Consider the following 25541-nt stretch of genomic DNA (forward strand, 5'->3'; position numbering starts at 1 on the left):
GGGAGTGACTTGAAAGGAGTGGAAAGAGGATTAGGCATCAGAAGCGCATATTTTATTGTATTACAATTTAATAGAATCATAGAGTTGGAAGGGATCCTAAGAATCATTAGTCCAATCCCCTACAATGCAAGAATCTCAACTAGAGCATTTCAATAATACGAATTGTTGGGATTAAATTTGTAATGCAAAAAGCATGCAGCAGCTAGCACAATGCATGGCAATCACTATAACAGGCAGGAAAACAAAAATATCTGGTGTTCCATCAAGACTCTTAACAATTTTCAAATAGCCCATGGAGGCGATGGGAAGGGAGTTTGGGAACTACTTGCCTGGGGGATAGAAGTGTATGTTGCCACACAAACTGGCCTCTTTGTGCAAAGCTATTGTTGTTATTTCTATCAGACCAGTGGTTCCCAAATGTTTCAGGCTGGTGTGCTCCCTTGGTTCCCTAAACTCATTCCCAGTTACCTTTACCCTACCCTATAAATAGCATTATTGAAAATAGTTGGCTTGAGCCGCTTGAGGAAGATAATAACACAATAAGATTCAAAGCAGTAACAATTAATTGCATTTTTATTTGAAATCAAATTAAAACTATTTAGTTTAATTAATTCACATAAAACCTGATGAAGTTGATCCAGTTTCTTTCATGGTGCTCTCGAGCAAATGCCTGCTTAATTTCTTGAAACCTAAAAGCATTGTTTGCCCTTGGAACATTCTCTGAGGCCCCCTTGGGGGGGATGCCATCGCTCAATGGCAGAGCATGTGCCTGGCAGGCAAATGGTCCCAGGTTCAGTTCCTGGTATCTCCAGGTAGGGCTAAAAGAGACTCCTGTACGAAATCCTGGATTGCTGCTGCCAGCAGTGTAGACAATATTGAGCTAGATGGACCAATGGTCTGACTCAGTATGAGGCAGCTTGCTATGTTCCCTATGGCATGCATTGAAAGACTGCATGCCCAAGGTTTGCACGAGGGACTAGGAACATCATCTGATCTTGACATTTATTTCCTCCAGAGACTGCACCAGAATTTTGTTCCAAACTGACACTGAGACACGACTGACGTTGCACGATTTTGACAGTGTGTGTGTGTGTGTGCAGGGTGGGTGGTTGGGGGTGATTTGATAGGCTTCAGACAAGAGAAAGGAAGATGCAAAGGGAGGTCCTGATTTCAACCCTACAACTAAAATTTCCATAAACTGCCTTTGGGTCCTGCAGTGGGTGTTTTTGTAGATATACTTTAATCTCTTATTTTTGTATCAAGTATGCTCTCATTTGTCACATTACATTATGCAAATCTTGGACAGATTTAGCACTCTGTGTAAATAAAAAAAAATGGTCATCTTGAGGGCTTCGGCATGTAACTGTTGAACATCAAAGATAGAACCATCTATATTTAATAGACAAAAGATTGATTTTGAAGCACAGTGATAAATATTTGTTTGAAAGAGGTAGTCATTCTGGCAAAATTGGAAATGATGCGTAAATGTGTATAGACAAAATATATGCGTTGCATACCATTTTCTTAATGAACATGCTGTACTGTGATTAATCTGATTCAACTGTCTGTTAAGTGGTGATGTTATTAAACAGTAGAATTGGAGCCAGCAGGAGCGAAAGTTTCCTGAGGAGATAGCTGTTTTAAATTTATTAGTCTTTTTAAAAAGTCTTTAAGTGTGTTTGTCTCAAAATTGTTTAGTCTTCATTAAGGTGTCACAAGACTCTTTGTTGCTTTTGCTGCAACCTAACTAACACAGCTGTCCCTCTGGAAATTTGTTTTAAACCTGTTACTGATTAATAATGGTCTTGGACTGCTCACAAGCTTGCTTTTATATTAAATCAAGTACTGTAGGTCCTGCAACAAAACACACAGGGCAAATAGCCAGCCAGCCATTATGCAGGATACTCCGTTCTGTTCTCCCTCCCCACTTTTCCATTTCCAACCTTTCATTCAAGTTAAACACAGGAAGTGAGCAGATATGTCACTACTTGGACATTAAGATAGAAACCTTAGCTAAAGGTGTTCCCAGGTACAGTGGAAGCTTTGCATTCATGATGGAAGTTGTAGTCAGCTCAAGTAAAAAATGCAAGGATTCTATTTTCACAACGAGAGCAGACCTTTCTAAATACCTACTTTACACATGGTCACAGCCTACTCCCCAAGCTCTTTGTTTAAGATCTCAGTAGTGTCAGGGGTGGTAGTCAAAAATACCACTGGACTAGCAAAAAAACACCCTTTTGTGAATCAGTATAGCTGTCTTCAATCCAGATTTTAGGTTGGAAAACTATTTTTCCCTAAAATGTATTCCCTCCCCTGCACCACTCTATTCTTTTACATATCCAAATTGATTTATTATGCCCATGTTTAGGGTTCCCAATTGGATTATGTCAGGGGAAGGGGCTGCCCCAGAGACAGAAGGGGTGGGGGAAATAACTGAAATGGCAGTGTGAATTTCCTGATCCAATGTTTTCTTTTCTTCTGACTCTGAGCCAGCCCCCACTCCACCTACTTTCCACTGAAATAATCCATCTAGTCTCCATTTCACTTCAGATGGAAATAAATACCTCCTCTAGTCTGGACTCTGCATCTCCACTGCAGAGACTGAGATGGATAGAGAAAGTAAAGGAGTACAGAGCCTCACCACCACGAGAACCTATGCAATAATTTGCAGCCAGCTCCTGCCAGGCTGAAGCTTGCAAGCTGCACGCAGATTATGGTTTTCTTTTTTAAAAAATTCTTTTTAAAAGTTTTTATTTTTTATTTTTTTAAACTTTATTCCAAAACCGAAAAAGAATTACAAACATCAGATTCAAAATCCATATTAGTTTTGTAACCTAAGCCTATTACATAGTTGACTAGATTAAAATATACCTAATTGCTATAGACTTCCCTTTGCTATATATAAATGCAACACAATTAGAAATATATTAGAATTTTTTTTATAAATTCCACCATACCCCCCACTCCCCTTCACCCATGTGTGATCTCAATATATTTTTTTACTTCTTCCATCTTGTTGTGTTGGTGTAGTTTAATAATTATTCATTTATTCTTTTATTATTTCCTTGCTTACCCCTGCACGTTTGACACATTATCTATTAATATTCCAGTTCCGGAACCATATTTTTTCATGTATTCCTTCACTCCATCCCACTCTTTAATTATTCACTGATTTGAATGGCCTCTAATGATTGATGATTTTAAAAAAAAATTAAGTGCTTTTGCCCACCTGGAGATTCAAACTCTCCATCTGCCACCTGGAGGGGCCAAGGCAAACCTGGATATCTGGCAACCCTATCAGTATTGACTACACTGAGTGGCGGCAGCAATACAGGGTTGTAGGGAGGATTCTTTCTCAGCCCTTCATGGAGAGATTTCAGAGAGTGAAGCTTGAAACTTCTGCATGCAAATCAGATGCTGTACAGTGGACCCTAAAACAGCACATTTGAACTGTCTCCTTATGAGAACCACGGCAGCTTTCAAGGTAGCTTCATGCAAAGGAAAAACTTAAACTTATTTCAGAGGAAGTTATCTCTGGATTGTTGTCATGAGAGGGTCAAGGAATCAGCCTCTCGCATCCTGTCATCCCACCGCAACTATCTCAGGCCAGTCATGAATCAGTAGATGTCCCTATAGAATCCTTAATTTGGCACCCCACCCATGTCTGCATACCAGGATCATGTATCTAGAGATGAACAAGACATGAGTAAAGAGTATTGGAATTTTCTTTTGGAGGAAAATTCATCTTCCTACCCGAGCCCTGTAATAGGTAAACAAATCTGAGTTTATTTTAGGATAGCAGATCATGTGAGTGGACTAAAGCCAACGTAAAGACAGTAGCATGCAAACAAACCTAAACAGGGCTGAACTGATGCTAGTCACTATTCCTCATAACAGTTTTTAGCCATGCTGAAAACACCTGCTTTAACTCAGCAGTCCCCCCCCCATCTTTATCATAATGAAGACTTTCCATTGCTTTCACTTGCCCTCAGTGACGTCATAATGTAGTCAAAACTGATTAACCAATTGTTTTATTCTCTGATATCTTATCATGTCATCACATGACTATGTAGTACTATGCAGTATTACTATGTGATTCCTGGTTGGGTAGGATCACCCACATGACAAATTCAGGAAGGAAGGAGCAGAAGAAGTCAGGGAAAGCAATTGTATTTCCCCCAGATTTCAATCTGAACACTTTTTTGGAGTAACTGGGCATGAGAAGTTAATTTTCTTCATGAGTGTAAATCACCTTGTGGATGAGCTAATCGAAGGTGCAAGATCAGCCAAGCCAGTTACTATGATAATAGCCCAGTGCGCTGACTATATCTGTGATATCTGAGCAGCCAGCTCAGTGTTTCTTAGTCTGTGAGTCTGCAGTTAGTCTGTTAGTCTGTGTTACTTGTATGGTGTTATATATTAATTCTCTGAACTTGTTTAGAGCATCAGAAATACTTTGTATTTCTATCTATCTATATTTGCAAAAGCCTACTGTTTTGCTGAGCATTATCTTCTGCAACAGTAAAGTATCTTGGTTTCTGTGTAGCTACAGGTACTGGGAGCAACTTTCACTGTGTGGGTATCCTGAGATTTCCAGTACATTTATTGTGGCTTCATTTATTCTGTTTTCTTTCCATGTGAAAACAAGAATGCAAAGCTAAGGAATAATCAAGGAGATGGTTACATGGGACGTCTCTGGCCCCTTTTGGGTGTTTGGGTTCAAACACAACCTGCCTGCATCCGGAGAACTTTAATTGAGTAGATAAAGAGGTCTCTGTAATTATAAAACTGTAGTAGGTATAACAAGAGGCTAAATACATAGCTGTGGTTTTAATTAGACAGTGCTTCAAATTAGTAATTGTGGCTTCAGTGAGGAATCAGTGACTTTATACCCTGCAAAAGCCCCATCACAGCACAGCTCATTCCTCATTATGTCACACTGTGTGAATCTTTCAGTATATTGGCATGCTGAGCTGAAAAGGCAAACATCGATATTGGGTTATCTTCCTGGTGCAGAAAAGCTAGAATGGAGATTAAATTCATTCCCAATAGAGATGTGGGAATATATTGTTCTTTACCATGTATATGTGTGACCATGTCTGGAAGGTGAATTTTTATATGTGAGAGTGGGTGGTGTGCCTATGTATATATGTATATTTGCATAAGATCAAACCAAGCAGTAGAACTTATGGTAGGCCTTTGCAATTAGGGGTTGGGTCAGTTCTCAATGGCTCTTGCATGAGATAAATTAAGTAGGCTACAACTTACATGCACAGGTGAAGAAAGATTAAGATCTATCCATTCATCCCGAGATACTTGGGGTTGTAGCCAGTGTTAGTCTTACTCAGAGTAGATCCATTGAAATTAATGACCATGACTAACTTAGATTCCTTAATTTCAGTGGGTAAAACATAGCTGGATACCCTTCCAAGGGTCCCGCCAGTATTTGCTCAGCATACTGCACACACAGGCACGCAAACACACACATATATAACACAATTTGCACTATACAATTAAAGCTGCATCATGCCACTTTAAACAGTCATGGCTTCCCCCTTTCCTTACAGTGGCTACCCAGATCCCTGTGGAAAACCCTTAAGCAAGACCTAAGCCCAAGAGCACTCTCCCCTCCTGCGGTTTACAGCAGCTGGTATTCAGAAGCATTTCTGCCACCAACTATGGAGGCAGAGCTACTACAGGCTAATACTGGGAGGTGTAGTTTGTTAAGGGTTCTGAGAGTTGTTAGGAGGCTACTATTCACAGAGTGGTTTAACAAATCAGTTCCTCTTCCCAGGACACTTTGGGAAATTGTAGTGCGGTGAAGGGTATAGCGGTCTCCTAACAACTCTCAATAACCTTTACAAACTACCATATTTTTCGCCCCATAGGACGCACTTTTTCCCTTCCAAAAATGAAGGGGAAATGTGTGTGCGTCCTATGGGGCGAATGCAGGCTTTCGCTGAAGCCTGGAGAGCGAGAGGCATCGATGCGCACCGACCCCTCTCACTCTCCAGGCTTCGCGCAGATCTCCGCAAGCCGTGGGAGCCCTGCGCTGGGCTCCTGCTGCTTGCGGAGAGTTGCCTGCATGCCGAAGGCTGGGCACGCTGAGCTCAGCGCGCCCAGACTTCGCACACCTCTCCGCAAGGCGCGGGAGTTGCCTGTTCTGGGGGCTGGGGTCAGGGGAAGCTCGGGCTTCCCCCGCCCCAGCCGCGTGCCTGGGGGGGAAATGTTTTTTTCCCCTTTATTTCCCCCCCCCCAAAAAAACCTAGGTGCGCCTTATGGGACAGTGCGTCCTATAGGGTGAAAAATACAGTACACTGCTCATGATTCCTTGGGGGAATCTGTGACTGCTTAAAGGGATATGATTCTGCTTTAAATGTATAGTGCAAATGGAAAGTAATAGAGACAGCAGAGGGAGAGAAAATACCTGTTTTTGACTGTGAGTGTTATCTGTGGCAGTGATGTGGTCTGGGGTTCAGAACCCACCATCTTCTATCAAACAGATCTGAAGTGACTGTGCATTATAAGGCTTGAGAGCACATTGTGAATGGGTTCAGATATGTAACTACCTGCTCCTGTGTGTGACTTCTACTCTTAACAAGTAGCACAGTATCAGAGAACATAATTGCAATGTACGGTAGTTCATCCTTCTCCAAAATAGTTGGAATGGGAAGCCAAAATCACTGGCTGCAAAGCATGTTGTGACTTTATGACAGTGTGACTTGACAGCACCCCCACACAGAGACACACAGAAGCACAACACTGTTGGATTTCAGCTCTGCCATGTGCTTTGTGACATCACAGTGAATGTATGGTTGGAATCTCAACCTCAGCTCATTGATCCGAGAATACATAGCAGTCAAAGTTCTCAAATGTGCCGTAATCCATATTAAGAAGCAGGTTCACCATCTCTGCTCTCAGCCACTTCAGTGTATTTTGAACTATGTGACTCCTGCAGTGTCTCAAGAGGAGCACTTTGTGGTCTCCTTGGGCTTGACTCAAAGTAGACAGGAGGAAAATGGGTAGGAGGTGCCTACTGTTTCTTGAAAGGCACAAGGAGAAAAAGCTTTACCCAGTAAGTTCAACCCATTCTGTTTTGACTCATTCAGATGAAAGATAAAGAAATATGTTGGGCATCAGGCTAAAAGTTGTAAATGAGGGGCCAGCAGCTAGAACATCTGGACCAAATGCACTCCATGGATGTTCTGTCATCTTCTTAGCAGTTTCCAAACCCATAAGCAAAAAGTAAAAGGAAGGTGTAGTTGAGCATGAAGTATGGCAGCTGGACTTGACAGGTAGTAAGTTGTGAGGGTGAGTTAAGGTCTTAATCCTCCACCAACCCACACGGCCACATTCCATTGGCAAACTGGTCATGTTATTTAACATGGAAGTATAGACCCAAATGGCTTTTCCTTCTGATGATGGCTTCATTCACATGGGAGCTTATTCTGTTTCACCGACATTCCCCTAACTGTTAATTTCTGTGTTATATTTGGGTTTTCACATGACATAAAAGCCACTTCTGGAAACCTAATGGAATACAGTGGAAGCTTTGAGCTCATTTTTGTGTTAACTGGTTCTAGATATAATCCATTTGGAATCCCATTGAAACAGAAAACAGAATTTGGGTCAGTATACCGGTTCTTTACTGCTGTATTCATGGGTGAATCATGGCTGAGGAGTGCCATCAGCTTTGACTGGTGGCCCAACTGTGTCCCTATCTGGACAGGGATGGTCTAATTTCTGTTGTCTGTGCTCTGGTAACATCTAGGTTATATTCAGTGCTATTTTTCTAGAAAAAAAGAGGTTCCAGAATACACCACGAACACCTCCTTTGTTCTCCTATAATGGCAATGGTGCCCATCTGAGAGGTTCTAACTTTGAGGTAGACAACACAAATTAGGCTATCTCTGTCAAGATAGGGACACAGTTGGGACACCAGTTGAAGCTAATGGAAGGCACTCACTCTACGCCAATGAGGCAACCTGAGCCTCAGGTGACAGCAAAGGAACCAGACGTACCCCCAAGCTACTTACCCACTCCACTCACACTTTCTCAGAACCAGCCCCACCATGAAGCAGAATGAGGCAGCAGAACCCAACACAGCAAAAGTGCTTGAGGACAGAGCTGTGTGCATCATACAGCCTCCCCTATGTCCCCCTTGCAAGTCTGCTGCTCTCAGGTGCACTGCCCTGTTATCAGCTGTGGAAAGGTCACAGCTCAGTGATGGGCATGCAGAAGACTCCTGCCTGAAACCATGGTATACTGCTGCCAGTCAGTGCAGACAATACTGGTTGATCTGGCTAAGTAGAAGGCAGCTTCCTGTGTTCCTAAAACATTCCACTAAGGTCCATTTTGATGGATTTGCTCAAGCAGATATTTTGGTGCAAATGTTTAGGACTTGGCTGCCAATATGCAATTTAAAGTCAATTCACACAAATCATTTAATGATAAAGCAAGAAGCTTTTGGTGTGTAGTAACCAAAATCTTAAAATCAAGTTTCTCATTTGTTTTATTTCCTAAACAAAGGATCTCTCTCAGACTTGTCAACACAACCATTCTGTTTTAAAGTGCTGATTTACAACTAACAGCCAATGTATCCCATTTGTTACATCTCTGTGCTACCTAGAAGGACAGACTATAATTATGTACATTGATTTGAGCAATTATAGAGCTTGATTTTTATTAATCTACTTTTTAACCTACTAGAAAATAGTAAATGGTATATTGCTTATTTACTATATAATTATGGTTTTAGTAATGATTTATGTCAGACTGGATTAGATTGGTGGGATTTAATTAAACACGTAAAGCAGCAATAAAAGTGGGGTTTTTTTAATTAAAACAAAGCTCCTGTTACAATATTCTGGTTGCATAAATTTCTCTTATTAAAATGTCTCCCACACATGTAGCCCTGCTTGCCATAGATAGATAGAGCAGTTTAAACTACTGTAGTTATGATGGTATTTTGCCTATGAAAACGTGGTGAAGTACATCCTATCTAGGAAGAAGGCTCTGGGTTCAACTCAGGAAGTTGCCTTATGCCAGTTTGGATTGTTAGCCCATCCAGCCCAGAAATGTCTATTCAGTCTGGTAGCAGCTCTCCAAGATTTCAGACCTTCCCTTCACCTGCAACCTACCCCTCTAGAATGTAAACTTTCTGGAAATTCCTTTGCAGGGGACAGCAGACAGAAATGTATTGTTGTTTTTAATCCACCTGCGAATTGTTTTATTAGACAATTTATGTAAGCAAGAAAGTCTGACTATAGCACCATGTTGACTCTATGCTTTGATTTAGATTTTCGCACCTGCCAATAGGGCTGGCGATATTGATATATCGTCCAAAACTGGTCTGAAGTCTGTATCAGTTTCATAATTTTTGACCTGGCAATATATTGAGAATCATGGTATGTGTATTGTGTGTGGCATGCAAAAATCACAATGTAAGAAAAACTGTGAAGCCAGCCAATGCTTCTACATAGCTCCATTCTTACATCAGACATTGTGATATATCAGTATATCACAATGTTTAGCTGTTGATATATAGCAATGCTGAAAACTAGATATCGCCCAGCCCCATCTGCCAGAATTGGGTCTAAACTAAGCTAACATTACAGTGAAGACTAAATGCAATCTAGTCAAACTGCAGAAACAACTGGGGGGGGGGGATAGTTGTTTACAAGCAATGTGTTGATTTGTATTTACAACCGGGTTTTTGTAACAAGTTTAAAGACAGTTGCGGTAAAACTGAAAACCTGGCACAAACCTCTGCAGGTGGTACAGGGACCTCCAGACCTGGAGATAGGAATGTCTGGATCCGGTGGCCCACCTGAATAACTGGCAGCTGGGTATTATGAGTCTGGGCAAGGCTTTCCACTTAAAACTGGTAAGAACAATGTCTTGGTATGAAGAAGAATAACAACTTCTCTCTCTTTTTAAAATTCTAGTCACTATGAACAAGATCGGAACGCACTAAAGAGGAAAGAATGGGAACGGAGAAATCAAGAAGTCCAGCAGGATGAAGACTTCTTTACATCTGGCTTTAACCTCTTTGGAGAACCCTACAAGGTAAACAAACAACTGAAGCTGTATTCAACATTCATTTCATTTGAAACAGCTCTCCCCACCCTCCGCAATTTCACCAAACATTAATCACACGTTAGTCCCTCAGAGAGGACAGAAGCACTGAGGGCATCCTCTTGGTTTCATGTATTGCAAAATATGCTTCCACAGAAGCGCATTGACTGGTTTAATTATCTGTGGCAATTGGGGGTCCTCTGGGCTGCCACTGGGTTCTTCTGCATGAGATCCACCCAGTGGCTGAAGTACCCTAGTCTGCAAAGGGTTGTTACAATAGCAAGAATAATTAGCACTGAAACAATGACAGTTCAGTGGCAGTTCCCACTATGGAGATTTCTTGAATATGATATCACTGCAAGACAGCCGTGCGAGTTGACCGCCGAGGCCCTGCTTTCGCTGAGGTGTTCAACCTGTGACTGGGCTGTGCCATTTCAGGTTGTGTGTTGGGGGCTAAGGCTTGCGTAGATAAATGTTCCTTCTCTCAGAATGCAGAAAACTTTTTCTTCTGTATGAAAAGGTATAGCCCAGAAATGGGTTTACTAGTGATATCTACAGAATACACAGACATGCCAGAAGCCTTTCTTCTCCCTGATGCATATCTTTGGAATTCTGCAGTCAGGAAAGGAGGGGCTTGCATTTTCTATTTTTCCAGTTAAAACAAAAAAAACCCACCCCACCACAAACTAAATTTAAATAAGACTCCCAGAAGGCGCCTGAAATAATTTATTTATTTACAAGGTTTTTTAAAATAATAATAATGTTTTTATTATTATCACTTTTCATTAAAGACTGAGGATGATGGTTCTTTGAATTTATATCTTACTTTCCCCTCTCCCCTCAAACCTTTCACAGGAATATAAATGTCATATAAAGGGAAGTGTGTTGCTCATTAAATTGCTGTTGTGAATTCATACCCCAGTATCCGGAACTCTTGCCAGAACCCATAGCAAAATCCAAGAAATATAAAACTAGCAGAACAATAATGAGCAATACTGAGAGAATCTCTGTGAAAACGAGCTCCTTAGCCCATGCAAGTAAACTCTGGATTGAATCCTACCAAAATCATCCTCCCCTGGACCTGCTCAGTTTTCTTGCTAATTAGTAAATTATGCAGGCTCCTTAGCATAAAGATCTTAGTTGAAAAAGACTGTTCTGTCACATACCATTTCACCAATGCTTATTTCCCCTCTCCCCTGGCCCCACTGCTGTTTTGGCGGCTTCTTCTTCTTCTTCTTCTTCTTGATATCCCGCCTTTCACTCCCTTTAAGGAGTCTCAAAGCAGCTAACATTCTCCTTTCCCTTCCTCCCCCACAACAAACACTCTGTGAGGTGAGTGGGGCTGAGAGACTTCAGAGAAGTGTGACTGGCCCAAGGTCACCCAGCAGCTGCATGTGGAGGAGCGGAGACGCGAACCCGGTTCCCCAGATTACGAGACTACCGCTATTAACCACTACACCACACTGGCTGCTTCTTCTTCTTCTTCTTCTTCTTCTTCTTCTTCTTCTTCTTCTTCTTGCCACTTAAGGAAATGTTCGCATTCATGTAATCTCAAGTCCTCACCCGCATCATATAGCAAGATCTTATCTTGTCACGAAATGGTGTATCATCATTATGTTTGCTAGATGATCCCTGATTGGTTCATATCACTCGTCAGGCTAATCCAGGTGGAACCAATGGTATCGAGGGAAATAGTGTTGAAGCAGTAACCACCAGGCAAAACAATGGAACTGGACAGGACTGGCAGGGCCGGAGGTGGGGAGGAGAGAATGTGAATCTGTTCACACAGCCTAAGTGGCTTTATGCAGGAATGACAACCCACTAGTATCAATCTGATTTTTTTTTACTGGAAAACACTTGCATATCCTGCCACCTCCACCACTTCTAAACTGGCACACAATCCCTAGATGGTTAAGAAGGTATACACCTCATGCGGAAAAAACAATTCTTCCTGAAGCAAAGGGGGAAACTCTCTCTCTCTCTCTTTTACTGTCATAACTATCCAAAGCTGTCTTTTGGGAGAATGGTTGAAAATGTACAGCATATCAGCAGGGTAGCAGAGCCTCTTCTGAAAATCCTCCAAGGGACTTCCTTGCCTGTGATTTTCATCACCAAGGGATGTTCCCCATTTGACTGTCTCTGCTGCTTTGATGATCACCCAAAAGCATTCCCTGAAGAATTCAGCTGGATTGAAATGCACAGATTCCTTTTTTCCTTTCCATCAATGACAGTCTTTGGCAAATACCACCTAGGGTTCATATAACAAACAGATAATGTGGAAGATGAAACCTTTCAAGTCTTCTCTGTGGAATAAGCCTAGATCTGAAGGCATGATTGTCCGAGGTCACGAGCACAAATCACACAAGTGAATTCGAGGCAAAATTCATTGTTATTTTCTGTCAACATTCTTTTTAGTCACTAAGCATTATGTAAACAATTATGCTATTTTCTGCATTGTTTTTGGTGTTTCTCTTCTACTGAAATGCATGGAAAGTAATTATGTAATTAATTACATTAGTTCCAGCCATAGTTCATAGCAAATTGAATAATGTAAGACTCTGAACTGTAGCAACACAGAAACACTGCTGATTGCAGTGAACACAAAATGGGACAGAAGTCATTGTCTCCTTACATCCCTAGCTCTTCTGTTGAGATATGACCCCTGTCCCTTAAATAAAAATGAATAAAAAAATATTAAAGTTGTATACCACCCTTCATTTGTAGATCTTGGGGCAGTTCACAGCATAAATTAGGATACCTTTTGATCATTTCAGTGTCTACATTAATTGGATCTTCACTTCTGATTGTCATTGCTCTCATTCATAATGTCCCTGTTGGTCCACGAAACTTTGCTAGTTTATGTTAATCTTAATTTGGCAATGATGGGAGAAACCCTGTGACTAGATGATGCCCACTTATCCAAACTCAGTTATCCAAGTTCTCTGAAATTTTATCAAGACAGCTGTTTATATTCTGTTTCTGCTGCTTCTTTTGCCACTTCTCACATCCATTGTTTGCTTCCTGCATCCACATAAAACCTGCTGCAAGTTTTGGATTATCCACCCTTCACATAGGTGGTTGTCTCCTTGGTCTTTTGAGATTGTAGGGCCTCCATACTGACACTGTTTTATTCCTTTGACCTGAAGCACCTCTTGCTGCAAGTCCTGCATTTGTCCATTTTAACATCATGGCCTTTTCCACTACAACCATAACTTTCTATCTTTGCTACATCCAGTTGTTAGTTTTTCTTTCTCAGAATATTGCTCATTCCAGAACATGTGGTGTTATTCTGGAGGTGTTCATACTTCTCTGTGTCATGAGCCGGATCTAGACACATCAAAGAAGTGTTTCAGTTAAACGCGCTGTAAATTTAAACAGAGAAACAGGTAGAGAAAAATTGGGTTCCACAGTGCCATCGGTGTCACAATGTTATATCGCATATACAATGCATATAAATTGCTTTTTCTTTACCAATCTAGCTGAAGTCCATGGACTGTTTTTCTCCACTATTACACATCACAGGTAATATGCACAGGTAATTGGCCCAGTATACCTGAAGGAGTGTCTCCACCCCCATTGTTCAGCCTGGACACTGAGGTCCAGCTTCGAGGACCTTCTGATGGTTCCCTCACTGCGAGAAGTGAGGTTACAGGGAACCAGGCAAAGGGCCTTCTTGGTAGTGGCGCCTGCCCTGCGGAACGCCCTTCCATCAGATGTCAAAGAAATAAACAACTCAACAACTCTCTGACTTTCAGAAGACATCTGGAGGCAGCCCTGTTTAGGAAAGTTTTTAATGTCTAATGTTTTATTGTGTTTTTAATATTCTGTTGGGAGCCACCCAGAGTGGCTGGGGAGGCCTGGCCAGATGAGCAGGGTATAAGTAATAAATCATCATCATTATTATTAAACACTTTAGCTTTCAAGTCGAAGGAAATATTTCTATTTTTCATCTTAAAGCTGTGTTTTCCAAAGGCTGCCCAGGATTGTTTTATTTTCCTCCCTATTTCATTTGGTTTTCTGCTCTCAATATGATTTTTTTTTTATCCTAAATGTTTTCTTCAATGTGCTTTGTTTCTTTGTTTTAAAATAGTATATCATTCTCTTCTTCAAACATTATTTTAATCTTGGCTAGATTCACCTTCATACCTTTTTTATTTTTCACTTTGTTCTTGCAGCATTTCTTGTAGTATTATTTTTTTTACTTTTGACTATTATGGCTATATCATCTGCATATTGTATATGATTTAATAACTTCCATTGATTCCTTTTTCTAACCACCTCAGCTTTTTAAATACATCTTCCAAGTTGACTGTAAATAGCTTAGGTGATTCGCTATCTCCTTGTCTTACGCCTCTTTTTAAGGGTCTTGGACTGGTTTTATGTGGTTACCCCAAGCGAATGGTCTCTTATTCACTGACACTTTTGGTTGTCACAGTGTCCTTCAGCTCCATTGAAGAAATTCAGCTAAAACCCTTTCATGCGGACATTTGTCACTGATGTGGAATAGTTCAAACTGAGAAATTGAACCCAGTTGCTTCAGTGCAAAGTGAGCTTTATGGGCCACTGAGATGATAAGAGAATAAAGAAAGGGGAGTCAAGTCTAAAGAATGGAAACAATAAACAAGAGGAAATCTACCCAAAAGGGAAAGGTGAATCTTTTTGTAGGAAATAATTTATGTAGATAGCAGTATATTTCTGTAGAGAAGAGTGATACAGAACTCTAACCTTAATGATTAGAATCACCTGCATCTCAGCACATTAATGGGCCAGTAGGACCTTTAACATGGTCTTTTAAGCCAGTTGGCTTGAAAGAGAGTCCCAGATGGTGTGGAACATGGCCAGCTGGTTGTGGAAAGAATTATGTGGAACTTTTTTTTAAAGGCATTTTTCCAGCACTTGCTAAAACCAGAACTCATCTCCTTGTCTGCAGAAGTCTCTGCTTCTGAAAGACTCAAAGAAACAAGTAACTGTAGCTTGCAAATTGTGTCTTGATGTCCAATGCCTGGGACATGAACAACTGTAGCCAGATGTCACTTTACTCTAGGAAAAGTGAAATGTTACTTGATTAAACACTTTTTTAAAAAAGCAGGGAGGATCACATTTTGCTGTTCATCAAGGACTTTGAATGAGTGTGAAGAATTATACCAGTGAGTCAAACCAGACATGGAGTTTATGTCTTAGTGGACTCCCCTTCATTAGAGGTTTGTAAGTAGAGGTTGGATGGCCATCTATCACGTATGCTCTAGTTGAGATTCCTGCATTTCTGGGGATTGGACCTTGGGGTACCTTTCAACTCTACAATTCTATGATTCCCTAAGTCTTCAGAAAAAACTGCATGGGTGAAATGGGTTTTCAACTAGTTCTTCACAAGAAAGAGAAAGGAAGGAAGGAAGGAAGGAAGGAAGGAAGGAAGGAAGGAAGGAAGGAAGGAAGGAAGTTTAGGAGAAAGCTTACTATAGAGTCAGACAACTGGGATCCATGCAGTACCTGATCAAATGTTTATCCCAGACACCTGTAACTGGGTGATGACTACGCCCTGAATGATAGAGATCAGCCTTCCAAACAACATAGAAAATATATTAGCTCCTTATAATTCTTGCTGGCCAAGCTGATGCCTGCATACACTTAAGGGATCTCATAGGAACATATGAAGTTACCTTAATACTGATTAATACCAAGTTCAGTCCTCAACATCTCCAGGTATGGGTGGGAGAGATCCCTGCCTGAAACCCTGGAGAATGACTGCCAGTCAGCTAGATGGACCAAGGGTCTCAGTCAGTATAAAGCAGTCTCTGATGTTGATACTGAACTGTTACCAGGCAACCAGATATCCCCATTTCTTCACCTTTCCAGAAGTGAAAATCCGCATAGTGTAACCAGACCCTTAAGATGAGAATTGTCTAAGTGGCAGCAGCCCAGCTCCCCACCCCTTACACAAATGCTGCCTCAGCAATACTGCAGGGAGGATATGAGAGGAGGAGAACAAGCAAGCAAGTGTTCACCATTTGCATCGTAATTCCTCCCGGTCCCTTAAGCACAATGGAATCTCCTTGTTTAAAAAATTGGGGGGGCTGAGCCTAGGCTAGCATTGGCTGCTGCCCAAACAAGTTCATTGTGCAGCTTCGGTTGAAGGAGGCGGGTCAGGCACAAAGAGCTTATTCTTAGCTTAAACGGAATGCACTTTTTTTGCCACTCAAAATTACCAATTTAAGAGTGGGTTTTTTTGTTTTCAGTTTTGGTGTGTGTGCTTTTAAAAAACCCAAAACTGTTTCTTGTATACAGTGTAATTCTTAGCTTTACACAATTGATGAGCTTTCTAAATATTTACTTCAGTGCACAGCTCCTTGAATAGAAGCCCTCAGAGGAAAACCAGAAGGGGGGAAATGCATTCTTCCTATTCCCCCCACCCTTTCCTCATAATCTTATACTCCAGTGTTATGATCCAGGGTGTTGCAAACTACTTAACGGATTTGGGACACAGGTGCATGAGTGTGCATTTGCATAAAATTTGCATTGCCTGATTTGTATGGATGGGTGCTTCTGGGGAATTAAGACGGGGTGGCTGGGGTCTCCTCCATGCTGCGCTTTGCAGACTAACTCTATGAGCAAGGTTTCTTTGAAAAATAATGTTGAGAAAAGGTGGGAAAGGGCAAAAGAGTTTGGGGCCACCTCAATAGATTTGGGGTTCATGCCTAAGGACTACGATCTGACAACACTCCAGGTTGTGGTAATCACAGAGGATACTCTTCTGATTGCTTTCCTCCATGAAATCCCATATCTTTTTATTCCACAAATGTTCTGGTTTATTATTGTTCCACGTTTGATGTGCTGTAGGCCTTCCACACATGGCAATAATGTGGTAGCATTGGGGAAGTGTCGCAGAGCAACTAATATGGCAGAATAAACCCACCACTAATGCACTTTTGTTGTGACACGGACATGTGCCAGAATACACTTTCAGAAATACACCCGTCCAGAGAGACCAATTTTCCATTTCATTTTGCAGCAGAGATAAAAAGTAACTACTGAATACCTTTAGATCTACCTTTTTCTGTTACAGTTGCATTGACAGAACCATGGGTGCTGATTATGCCTCCTCCAGTTCCACTTTTAAGTATCACAAATAATCAAAATGGAGAGGAAACAGGGATGAAAATATAACAGCATTTGTCATTCCTAAAGGAGCAATGGCACTGCTGGAACCCACCCCAATTTAAAACTAGAGACACACTTGACTCTTAATCTCAGCAAACTACATACCTTCTCCAGTCATTTCCTGGATTTGCATCCTCCTGTGGAATAAAATAGTTAATATTGCCCCTACTTAAAAACAAGCACATCACTCATAGCCTCAAAAAATGTATTTAGTTCAGGGGAATTTGTATAATCATTAAGTTTCTTCAAGCCAGTTCACACTTGGCTACCCTTCCCCTTTCCTTTAGAGGTAGACTCAAGTTACCCCTAGTAAATTACCTCTCTTAAAAAAAATTATTTCTAGCTACTGCTCAGATGTAACTTTGGCCCATAAAATGAGCAATAATCTGTGTACAAATTCCTGTTCATATAAATGGATTCTTTGGGGTGAGAAAGAAGAAACAGTCTGGAAAACAGAGTAGAAAAGCACTGGAGATGAAAACATAATAATGTCAAAAATGAGTCAGGATTTGCTTAATAACTGCTGCACAGAAAATAACTGTGAATCATAGATTTGCAAAACAGACTCTAAACGGTTCTAGAAAACAGAACAGAGGACTTCCAAATCTAGCTGGCAACAATTTATATAGATACATATTCCTTTTATAATAGATCTTAAGCAATCTGTAGAAGAAAGTTGTTTAGGGGTACTTTCATTATCCTACTCATATTGAAATACTGCCCAAACTTAGTTTCACAAAATGTTTAGGGGTATGTGTAGCCCTGCGTACCCCCAGAAAAAAAGCACTGAGCAGAACAATAATATTAAGAAAAGCTTTCTAAAGTTTTCTGCCTCACAATGTAATACGACGTTAGGCCAGTGCTTTCCAAACTTTCCATGTTGGTGACACACTTTTTAGACATGCATCATTTCCTAACACATTGATTCAGTTTGACTAGCAAACTGGAGGTTAAACTAACCCCTTTCTAGCCCTGGAAGGAGCACGGGAAGACTGCTGCTGACACACTGACACTGTTTGGAAATCTCTGAGTTAGACTCTGCTCACACTAGCAGCCTGAAGTTCATTTCCCCTGCGCTGCATTTCCCAGTCGCTTTCTCCCACCACTGTTCACACCAAAGCAGAGGCAGGGGGATGCCTTCGCCCGACGATTTCTTCCCCTGTGGTGTGTGGGCGCACTGCCAACCATGCATGCGCAAAAGCCGCCCAAACTTGTTCAGAGCGCGACAGAACTGTGGCTTCTGTTTTCAAACCGGATGGAACCTGGTTTCAGGAGAAACAGATCCAAAGAGGAGTATTCCCCTTAAGGCTGCGGGACACAGATGGATTGTGGCTAACGTCGTGTGAACCTGGCTTAGATAAAACAGCGGCGGGAGCACGCTGGAGTAAATGGTAATGTGTACAAACCCTTAGATAGCTATAACTTATAACCTTCACCATCTAACATAGTAGACTGCCTGGGGGTCCTGTTTGCCATTGCTGCCAGCCTTTCTACGCGCTTCCCTTTTCTTCTCCATTGGGGTACCCAGCGTGAAGCCCCTCCAGATGCTGTGCTCTACAACACCCACCAGTCCCAACCAGCATGGCCAATGGTTAAGGATGGTGGGCATTGTAGTTCTGGAGGCCGTTACATTGGCTACCCCTGCTCTAGGCTGGCAGCTCAAGGGTCAAAGGCCGGACTTGCCTTTGAGGACTCCAGCTGCTGTTTGTAGGGGATACTACAAACAGAGCAGGCACTAACCACTTCTTGTACCTTTCTCTCTCAACTTGAAATGTCACATGCAGCCCAAGCCAATGGGTATGAACTCTATTGACTGCTTATATCCGCATGTGGCTAGGGGTGCCTACCTCACACACTAAGCAGGGACAAAACAAATGCTGAAGACTTTCTTTCCACACCTCAACAAGAGAGATGTTGAGTTCCTTCTTGTACGCTAAGGATTTTCGCTTGCCCTTCCCAGTTGCTAAACTATAGGTTCTGATGATTCTGCGATTCTGTGCACTAACAATGGCAATCAAGAGATCTGTAATAATGAAAAGATACATAATCAGAGCATGTAATCCCCATAGGAAACATTGCCAGCAGTAAAAGCCAACAGTAAAAGCATGGGATATGAAAGTGAAAACTCACAATGGTGGCAAAAATTAACTGAATTGGTCAGAATGATGGGGGAAAGAGTAAAAAAAAACTAAAAAAACCCCCAGAAGAATTTGGAAGCTTATCGTCTCATTTTATTGAACAGAATTACAAGATGCAATCATTTAACATTTTCTTGCAGCAGAAATGCAACGTAACTATGTTGGAAGAGTATTAGTGATCTATAGCACTGGTTATTGTAATAGATGCTTATAAATGTGGAACCTGTAGTCCATAATTAGGACACTTTCTATCTGAAGAGCAGGTGTATGCAGTTTTTTAAAAATATATGTTGTCTATGTTGGGGGGGGTATGTATGAATGAATGTAGACTTTCTCGGTGCAAAATTGGCACACAAGCTCATAATATTTTCAATTTAAATTCAAAGCTGAGGAAATTTTTTGAGGCAACAGAGCTTTCCTCAGAATGCATCCAAGGATTATGAGCCGAGAAAAGTCGTCTTCTGAGTCCATTGTTTTTCGTCTTCAAGAGCACCGCTACTTACCCCTGCTGCTTCTTGCAATCCTAACACTGCTTTCCTAGGCATAGATTCCACTGAGTCCAGTAAGATGTCCAAGTAAATGTTATTAAGATTGCAGCCATGCTGAATAGTGAAATCACTGAGGTATATTCATGTTGTCATTGTTTCCCTTCTTGTATTTCAGACTAACAAAGGTGACGCTCTAGCCAACCGTGTCCAGAATACATTGGGGAACTACGATGAAATGAAGGACTTTCTGACCAACCATTCCAACCAGAGCCACCTTGTAGGAATCCCACAGAATTCTGTGCCACAAACTCCAGTAGATAAAAACGAACAGACCTTTTTCCCAGAACAAAGGAACCGGATGGTCCCACCCCACCAAATCACGGGGCACTCCTCAGCGTCGATGCCGCCCCCTGCGGCTATATCGTCCAGTTCAACTTTAGTGCACAGTCACCAGAGCAGCAGGAAATCCAGGACTGACTGGTCCCGTGTCAGCCACAGCTCAAACGGTGGTCAGCCAAGTCAGTCCGGGAGTGCGCAAAGTCGGACAAAGCACAGCTCATCCCACGAACCTCCACAAGGCAGGTATGATGACCGCTATGCTTGCCAAAGCGAGCAGCATAAACCCGGAGGAGGCGATGAAGCCAACGCAACGCCATCCTCATCACACTCGAGGAGGCATACCCATTCAAAATCAGTGGTGGCAGAACACTCTTACAAAGAAAGCAGCCACTCAAAGTCCCCAGTGGATCTCGAGTTTCTGGGCCACGGGCCTGGATCTCCACTCCCATCTACATCCTTGTTGTCAGGAAATAGTGGTCTTTCGACTCAAAATTTCCTGCCGGGCCTCCACTGTAAGGGCAGCATGACTCAGCAAAAGCCCACTGCTTACGTTAGGCCAATGGATGGTCAAGACCAAGTTCCCAACGACTCACCGGAACTGAAGATGCCAATAGAAATTGAAGGCGTTTATGGAAACCAACCCTTTGGGATTCCACTGGAAGGAAAGACCACTGGACCCAGCTCAAAGAATAAACTACCAAAGCTTAACATTCCTCAAGCTAGTGAAGTAAGTCTTCTTTATCTGTTCAGTTGTTTACTTACCTCTTTTGCCTCCAGGGTTTCAGTCCACTACACTTCCTCAGTTTCCTGTTTAACTGACAGTCTCTTACCCCACATCCAGACCATACTTTTAAAGCACTATGATACCAGTTTAAACAGTCATGGATTCCCCTAAAGACTTCTGGGAGTTGTAGTTTTTCCCCCAGGATGCTGAAAGGTGTTAGGGGACCCCCTATCCATCTCGCAGACCTACAGTTCCAAAAGTGGTTTAATCGTCAATTCCTCTTCGCAGGGAGCTCTGGGAATTATGTGCTTTCAATATCTGTTCACTGCTTGGGCACTGCAGCTGAAAAGAAAGCTCTTTTTGACATGCTGTTTGGGTCTCACACAGATTGTTCTGTCTATTTTTAAGATTACTAGGATGCACGTCCTGTTATGCTTATCCTGCTACCTGACCCCAAGAGTGTGGTCAACATAATCAGGTCTGTGGTTAAAAATAGGAAAGTGTCAGTGGGTTGCGGTTTTGTTGTTTGTTTTGTTATTGTCAATTTAAAATGTTCAGAAGAATTGCACAACATGGATACCTTGCGAAGTATTTATACAGCAGATAGATAGATAGATAGATAGATAGATAGATAGATAGATCCCATTTTCTGTAGTGCAAGAAATGTGTAGTGTTGGTGGAAATCTCAATAATCATTGGCTGCAATGGGTAATAGTTCTCATCTTGACAAAACTTGGTTGTAAATATGCTGTGCATCCAGGTTCATAGAAATTAGTTACCTGGGGAAGAATGAAAACTACAATCCTATCCACATTTACTTAGAAATAGTTCCCATTGAATGGAGCTCTAATGACTATATAAAATATAATGACTATAATTTAGTCCCTCTCCATGCTAAGTCACAATCCCTGTTTTGTCCCTTTTGTGGATTACTTATTTTAAAAAAATATTTGGGTAAGTAGGGGTGGAGCATCCCATTTTTCTGCTTGAGGTGAAATGGGAAAGCCTGCCTTGCCACTGCCACCCACCTCACCACCTCTGCCACTGGTTTTTTTGTGAGATCACACTGGTTTCCAGCTAGATCTCACATGCCCTGCAGGATCTTGTGCAAGTTTAGTAAGAGCTTGCTGGAAATTGATGTGATCTCACTCAAAATCAGTGCTGATGCTGATGCCAGTTCTCTGCCAGCAGGAAAGGTGGCAGGACAGCCAGGGCACCCACAGGGGCACTGCCTTGCTTGTTTCTGCCACCTAAGACAGCTGCCTAACCCTGCCTAACCCTGCCTAATGGCTACACCGGCCCTGGGGATAAGGCTTCTTTTTTGTGTTAAAGAATTTATTCATTTTCAATCTTCCAATTAATGACAAGTTAAATCAAATCAATCAAAATTACAATAATAACAATACACCAATTATGTATTCCAATTACGATATAAAAAATTTATTGGGACTTCCCATGTTCCAGAAGTCTGGAGACAATCATCCTCATTCATGTATCTGCATTTTCAGTATTTTTCAAATTCAGCACTAATATTATCCATCCTTCTTCTCAGTCTAATCATCTAGTAGCAAAGTTTTTGTGCAGTTAACCCACAAGAGGCGGGGTTGGGGGTTGGGGGGAAGGCTTCTAATGGTGCCATTCTTCAGGGATCAACTCCTTTAGATTGCACTCACGGTCCCTTCAAACACTACAGTCCTATGATTCTATTTCATGTGGTCTCTAGAAGCAAGCTCCAGACTGAGAAACATGCCTGTCTTGTATCTAGTACATGTGCATGTAAGTGCATGCACATGAAAACCAAGGCACCATGCAGTGCTTACCCAGCTGAGGCTGCATGAGAGCTGAAGGCACCAAGTTGACTAGCCCTGCTTTAAATCCAGACCAAATTTCAGAAGCTAATAGGTAGCTGCTCAGCTATCCCAGTGAGTCAGGGCTCAGCCTTGCCCTGGGAAGTCCTTTGCAAAATCAACATAACTCATTCAAGTTACATAACAGGACTTCCCTGTAGCGGTTGGGTTACCCTGATGTAGAACTTGACTCTCTGTAACATTGTATATGCTTAGTCTTGAATACAAGCAGCTCTCCAAAGTGAATCTGCATGGTATAAATATTGTACTATTATTTTACATTTAAGAGGTGTTAAGCAAGGTGGTGTCTACCACTGCATACTTCCAAACAGATTGAAATAGCAGGACTTGCCTAGCAGAGTTCCCAAAATACCTATTTTGTGGCTGGTAATATTTTTTACACCCTGAATAAGTGATGATACATTCTTAGGGTGCTTTATTGCGAAAGGTCGGCTTCCCTTACCCACATTCGAACCCCGGCCTTTGGAATAATTGTTTGGGGCCAATAATTTGTTTGACTTCTTTAAAGAAGGAGGGAAATCCCTTGCCATTATTTATTAACATTCCAAAGAGCAACAAAGACTGATGTGTTTTGCAGGAGAGCTTGGAATAATTTTCTGGGAACAGCATCTGAAAACCGTAAAAAGACCTATTTATATGAAGTGGAAGCTGAGGGTTCCTTGCAGATGGTGTTTTATTAGAAAAATGTATTTGTTAATAAACGTAGCTGTGTACAAGATTGCTTTACAGATGTTTCTGTTTATTTTTACCTTTGGTTAAAAATCTGCTGGAGTAGTCTGTTGCAATTTGTCACCAGTATTGTTTGGCAAGGAAATAATTGCATGGCAAGAAAATAATGAGGTTGCAAAGGCAAATAAATGTGTTCACTCTTGCTGTCTATTAAAAACAAAAACATATCCATTAACAAATTTGAAAGAGAATATTTAAGTCAGAGAGCAGTTGAAGGGGTGTGTGTTTAAAAAATAGTGTAATGGGGGGGGGGCTGCTTATGACCAAAGGCCTTGGATCCAAAGAACTGCGAGTAGAAGCCAAAAATGTTGTAGCCTTGGTTTCAGAGCATGAGTAAGAGGAAGGTTCAGTTTAGCACTAGAGCATCTGTCTTATTAAGACCAGAGTATAGAGGCAGAGTTTCAGCTTTGTATGCAGAATATCCCAGGTTCAAATCCCTGGCATTTCCAAGTAAGCACTGGGAAAGTACCAGTCTGAAACCCTGGAGAGACCCACCCAGTCAGTGTGGACAAAACTGAGCTAGATGTACCCATGAGTCTGATGGCTTCCAACATTCATCTTGAAATCAGCCCTTTATTCAGAATCATGAGGAATGGAATCCTGCTTAATTAAGGGGGGAACCATAGCTCAGTGATAAGAGTTCTGACTTTGCATGGAGAAGGTCTCAGGTTCAATTGCCATCACCTCTAGGTTGGGACTGAAACCTGGAGAGCCTTGGTCACTCAGTGTGGACAATACTGAACTACAAGAACCAGTGCTCTGACTTGGTATTACACAGCTTACTGTATTCTTGAGATTTCTCACAGTGGAACATTTTGAATAGTTCTCTTATCACTAGGGATATTGGAAAATTCCAATGAAAACAGATGCAGGGGCAGAAATTGCTGGTGCTCGCTTGCTCATCTCATGTCTAGAACGGAAATCAGTATTAGTGAATTTGGATTGCCATGAGTGCTGTTGGCTGTTGCTGTTGCTTTCATTCTGCAAACAATGAGCAATTGGTTATAGTTCCCAGTCCACATTTGCATTATGTTTCCTTTGCACTGAAATAAACGGGGTGGAGTAACATAATGGCAATGTCACTTATGCAATTTATGTAATTAATTATGTAAGTTACATGATTTCAGCACAGCAGACAGTGAGATGAATAAAGTAGCTTTTAGTGGAATATGAACTGCTGTGGAATGGAAACAGTGTGGCATGCAACAGATGCAACACCGGGTGATTTAGGATGGATTGGGCAGTCCCGTCCCCCCACAGTGCCGAGCTGAGGGGATGCATCCTCCTCTTCCTCCACCGCATACCTATATTTATACTCATTTAGATAAGGGACGCAGGTGGCACTGTGGTTTAAACCACAGAGCCTAGGACTTGCCGATCAGAAGCTTCGAATCCCCGTGACAGGGTGAGCTCCCGTTGCTCGGTCCCTGCTCCTGCCAACCTAGCAGTTCGAAAGCACGTCAAAGTGCATGTAGATAAATAGGTACAACTCCGGCAGGAAGGTTAACAGCGTTTCCGTGCACTGCTCTGGTTTGCCAGAAGCGGCTTAGTCATGCTGGCCACATGACCCGGAAGCTGTACGCTGGCTCCCTTGGCCAATAAAGCAAGATGAGAGCCACAACCCCAGAGTCGGCCACGACTGGACCTAATGGTCAGGGGTCCCTTTACCTTTACCTTACTCATTTAGATGGGCAATTGAGTTGCTGCAACTAGGACATAGCGCACTTGAGAACATGTGCAGAACGGAAAGTGAAAGGGAGGGAGGGCACCAAATTTTGTCCCAATTGGGTATGTGTGCCAAATTTTGTCCTCACTCAGGGTGCCATATTACCAAAGTCTGCCTTCTGACAAATACAAGGTGGAACAGAAAACGATTCCGCCTTATATCCCTATATATTCCTCCTTAGCTAGCCGTTCCTTGTTCTCTCTGGAAACTGTGGCAGTTTGTAGATCATTATATATCGGAAGCAATCAGGCCCTGAAAGTGGGAAGTGAAAAGTCCCATAACGCTTCTGACACCACC

At 41.9% G+C, this 25541-nt stretch overlaps 1 protein-coding gene across 11 annotated transcripts in view; it reads left to right on the top strand.

The window, feature by feature from the left end:
- Nucleotides 1-25541, top strand: part of AFF2 (ALF transcription elongation factor 2) — a 399262-nt gene that overhangs the window by 87446 nt on the left and 286275 nt on the right. For 7 of the 11 annotated variants that reach the window (XM_083486218.1, XM_083486223.1, XM_083486217.1 and 4 more), the window contains exons 2-3: nt 9948-10068; nt 20034-20924. In XM_083486218.1, the coding sequence (XP_083342344.1) occupies nt 9948-10068; nt 20034-20924 (1012 nt within the window). Of the gene's footprint in view, nt 1-6841; nt 7076-9947; nt 10069-20033; nt 20925-25541 lie in introns of those variants that run through there. The other 4 variants (XM_083486215.1, XM_083486216.1, XM_083486222.1 and 1 more) reach the window with 2 other exon arrangements.

This window comes from Podarcis liolepis (assembly GCF_965112155.1).
Source record: "Podarcis liolepis genome assembly, chromosome: Z".
Taxonomy (NCBI): domain Eukaryota; kingdom Metazoa; phylum Chordata; class Lepidosauria; order Squamata; family Lacertidae; genus Podarcis; species Podarcis liolepis.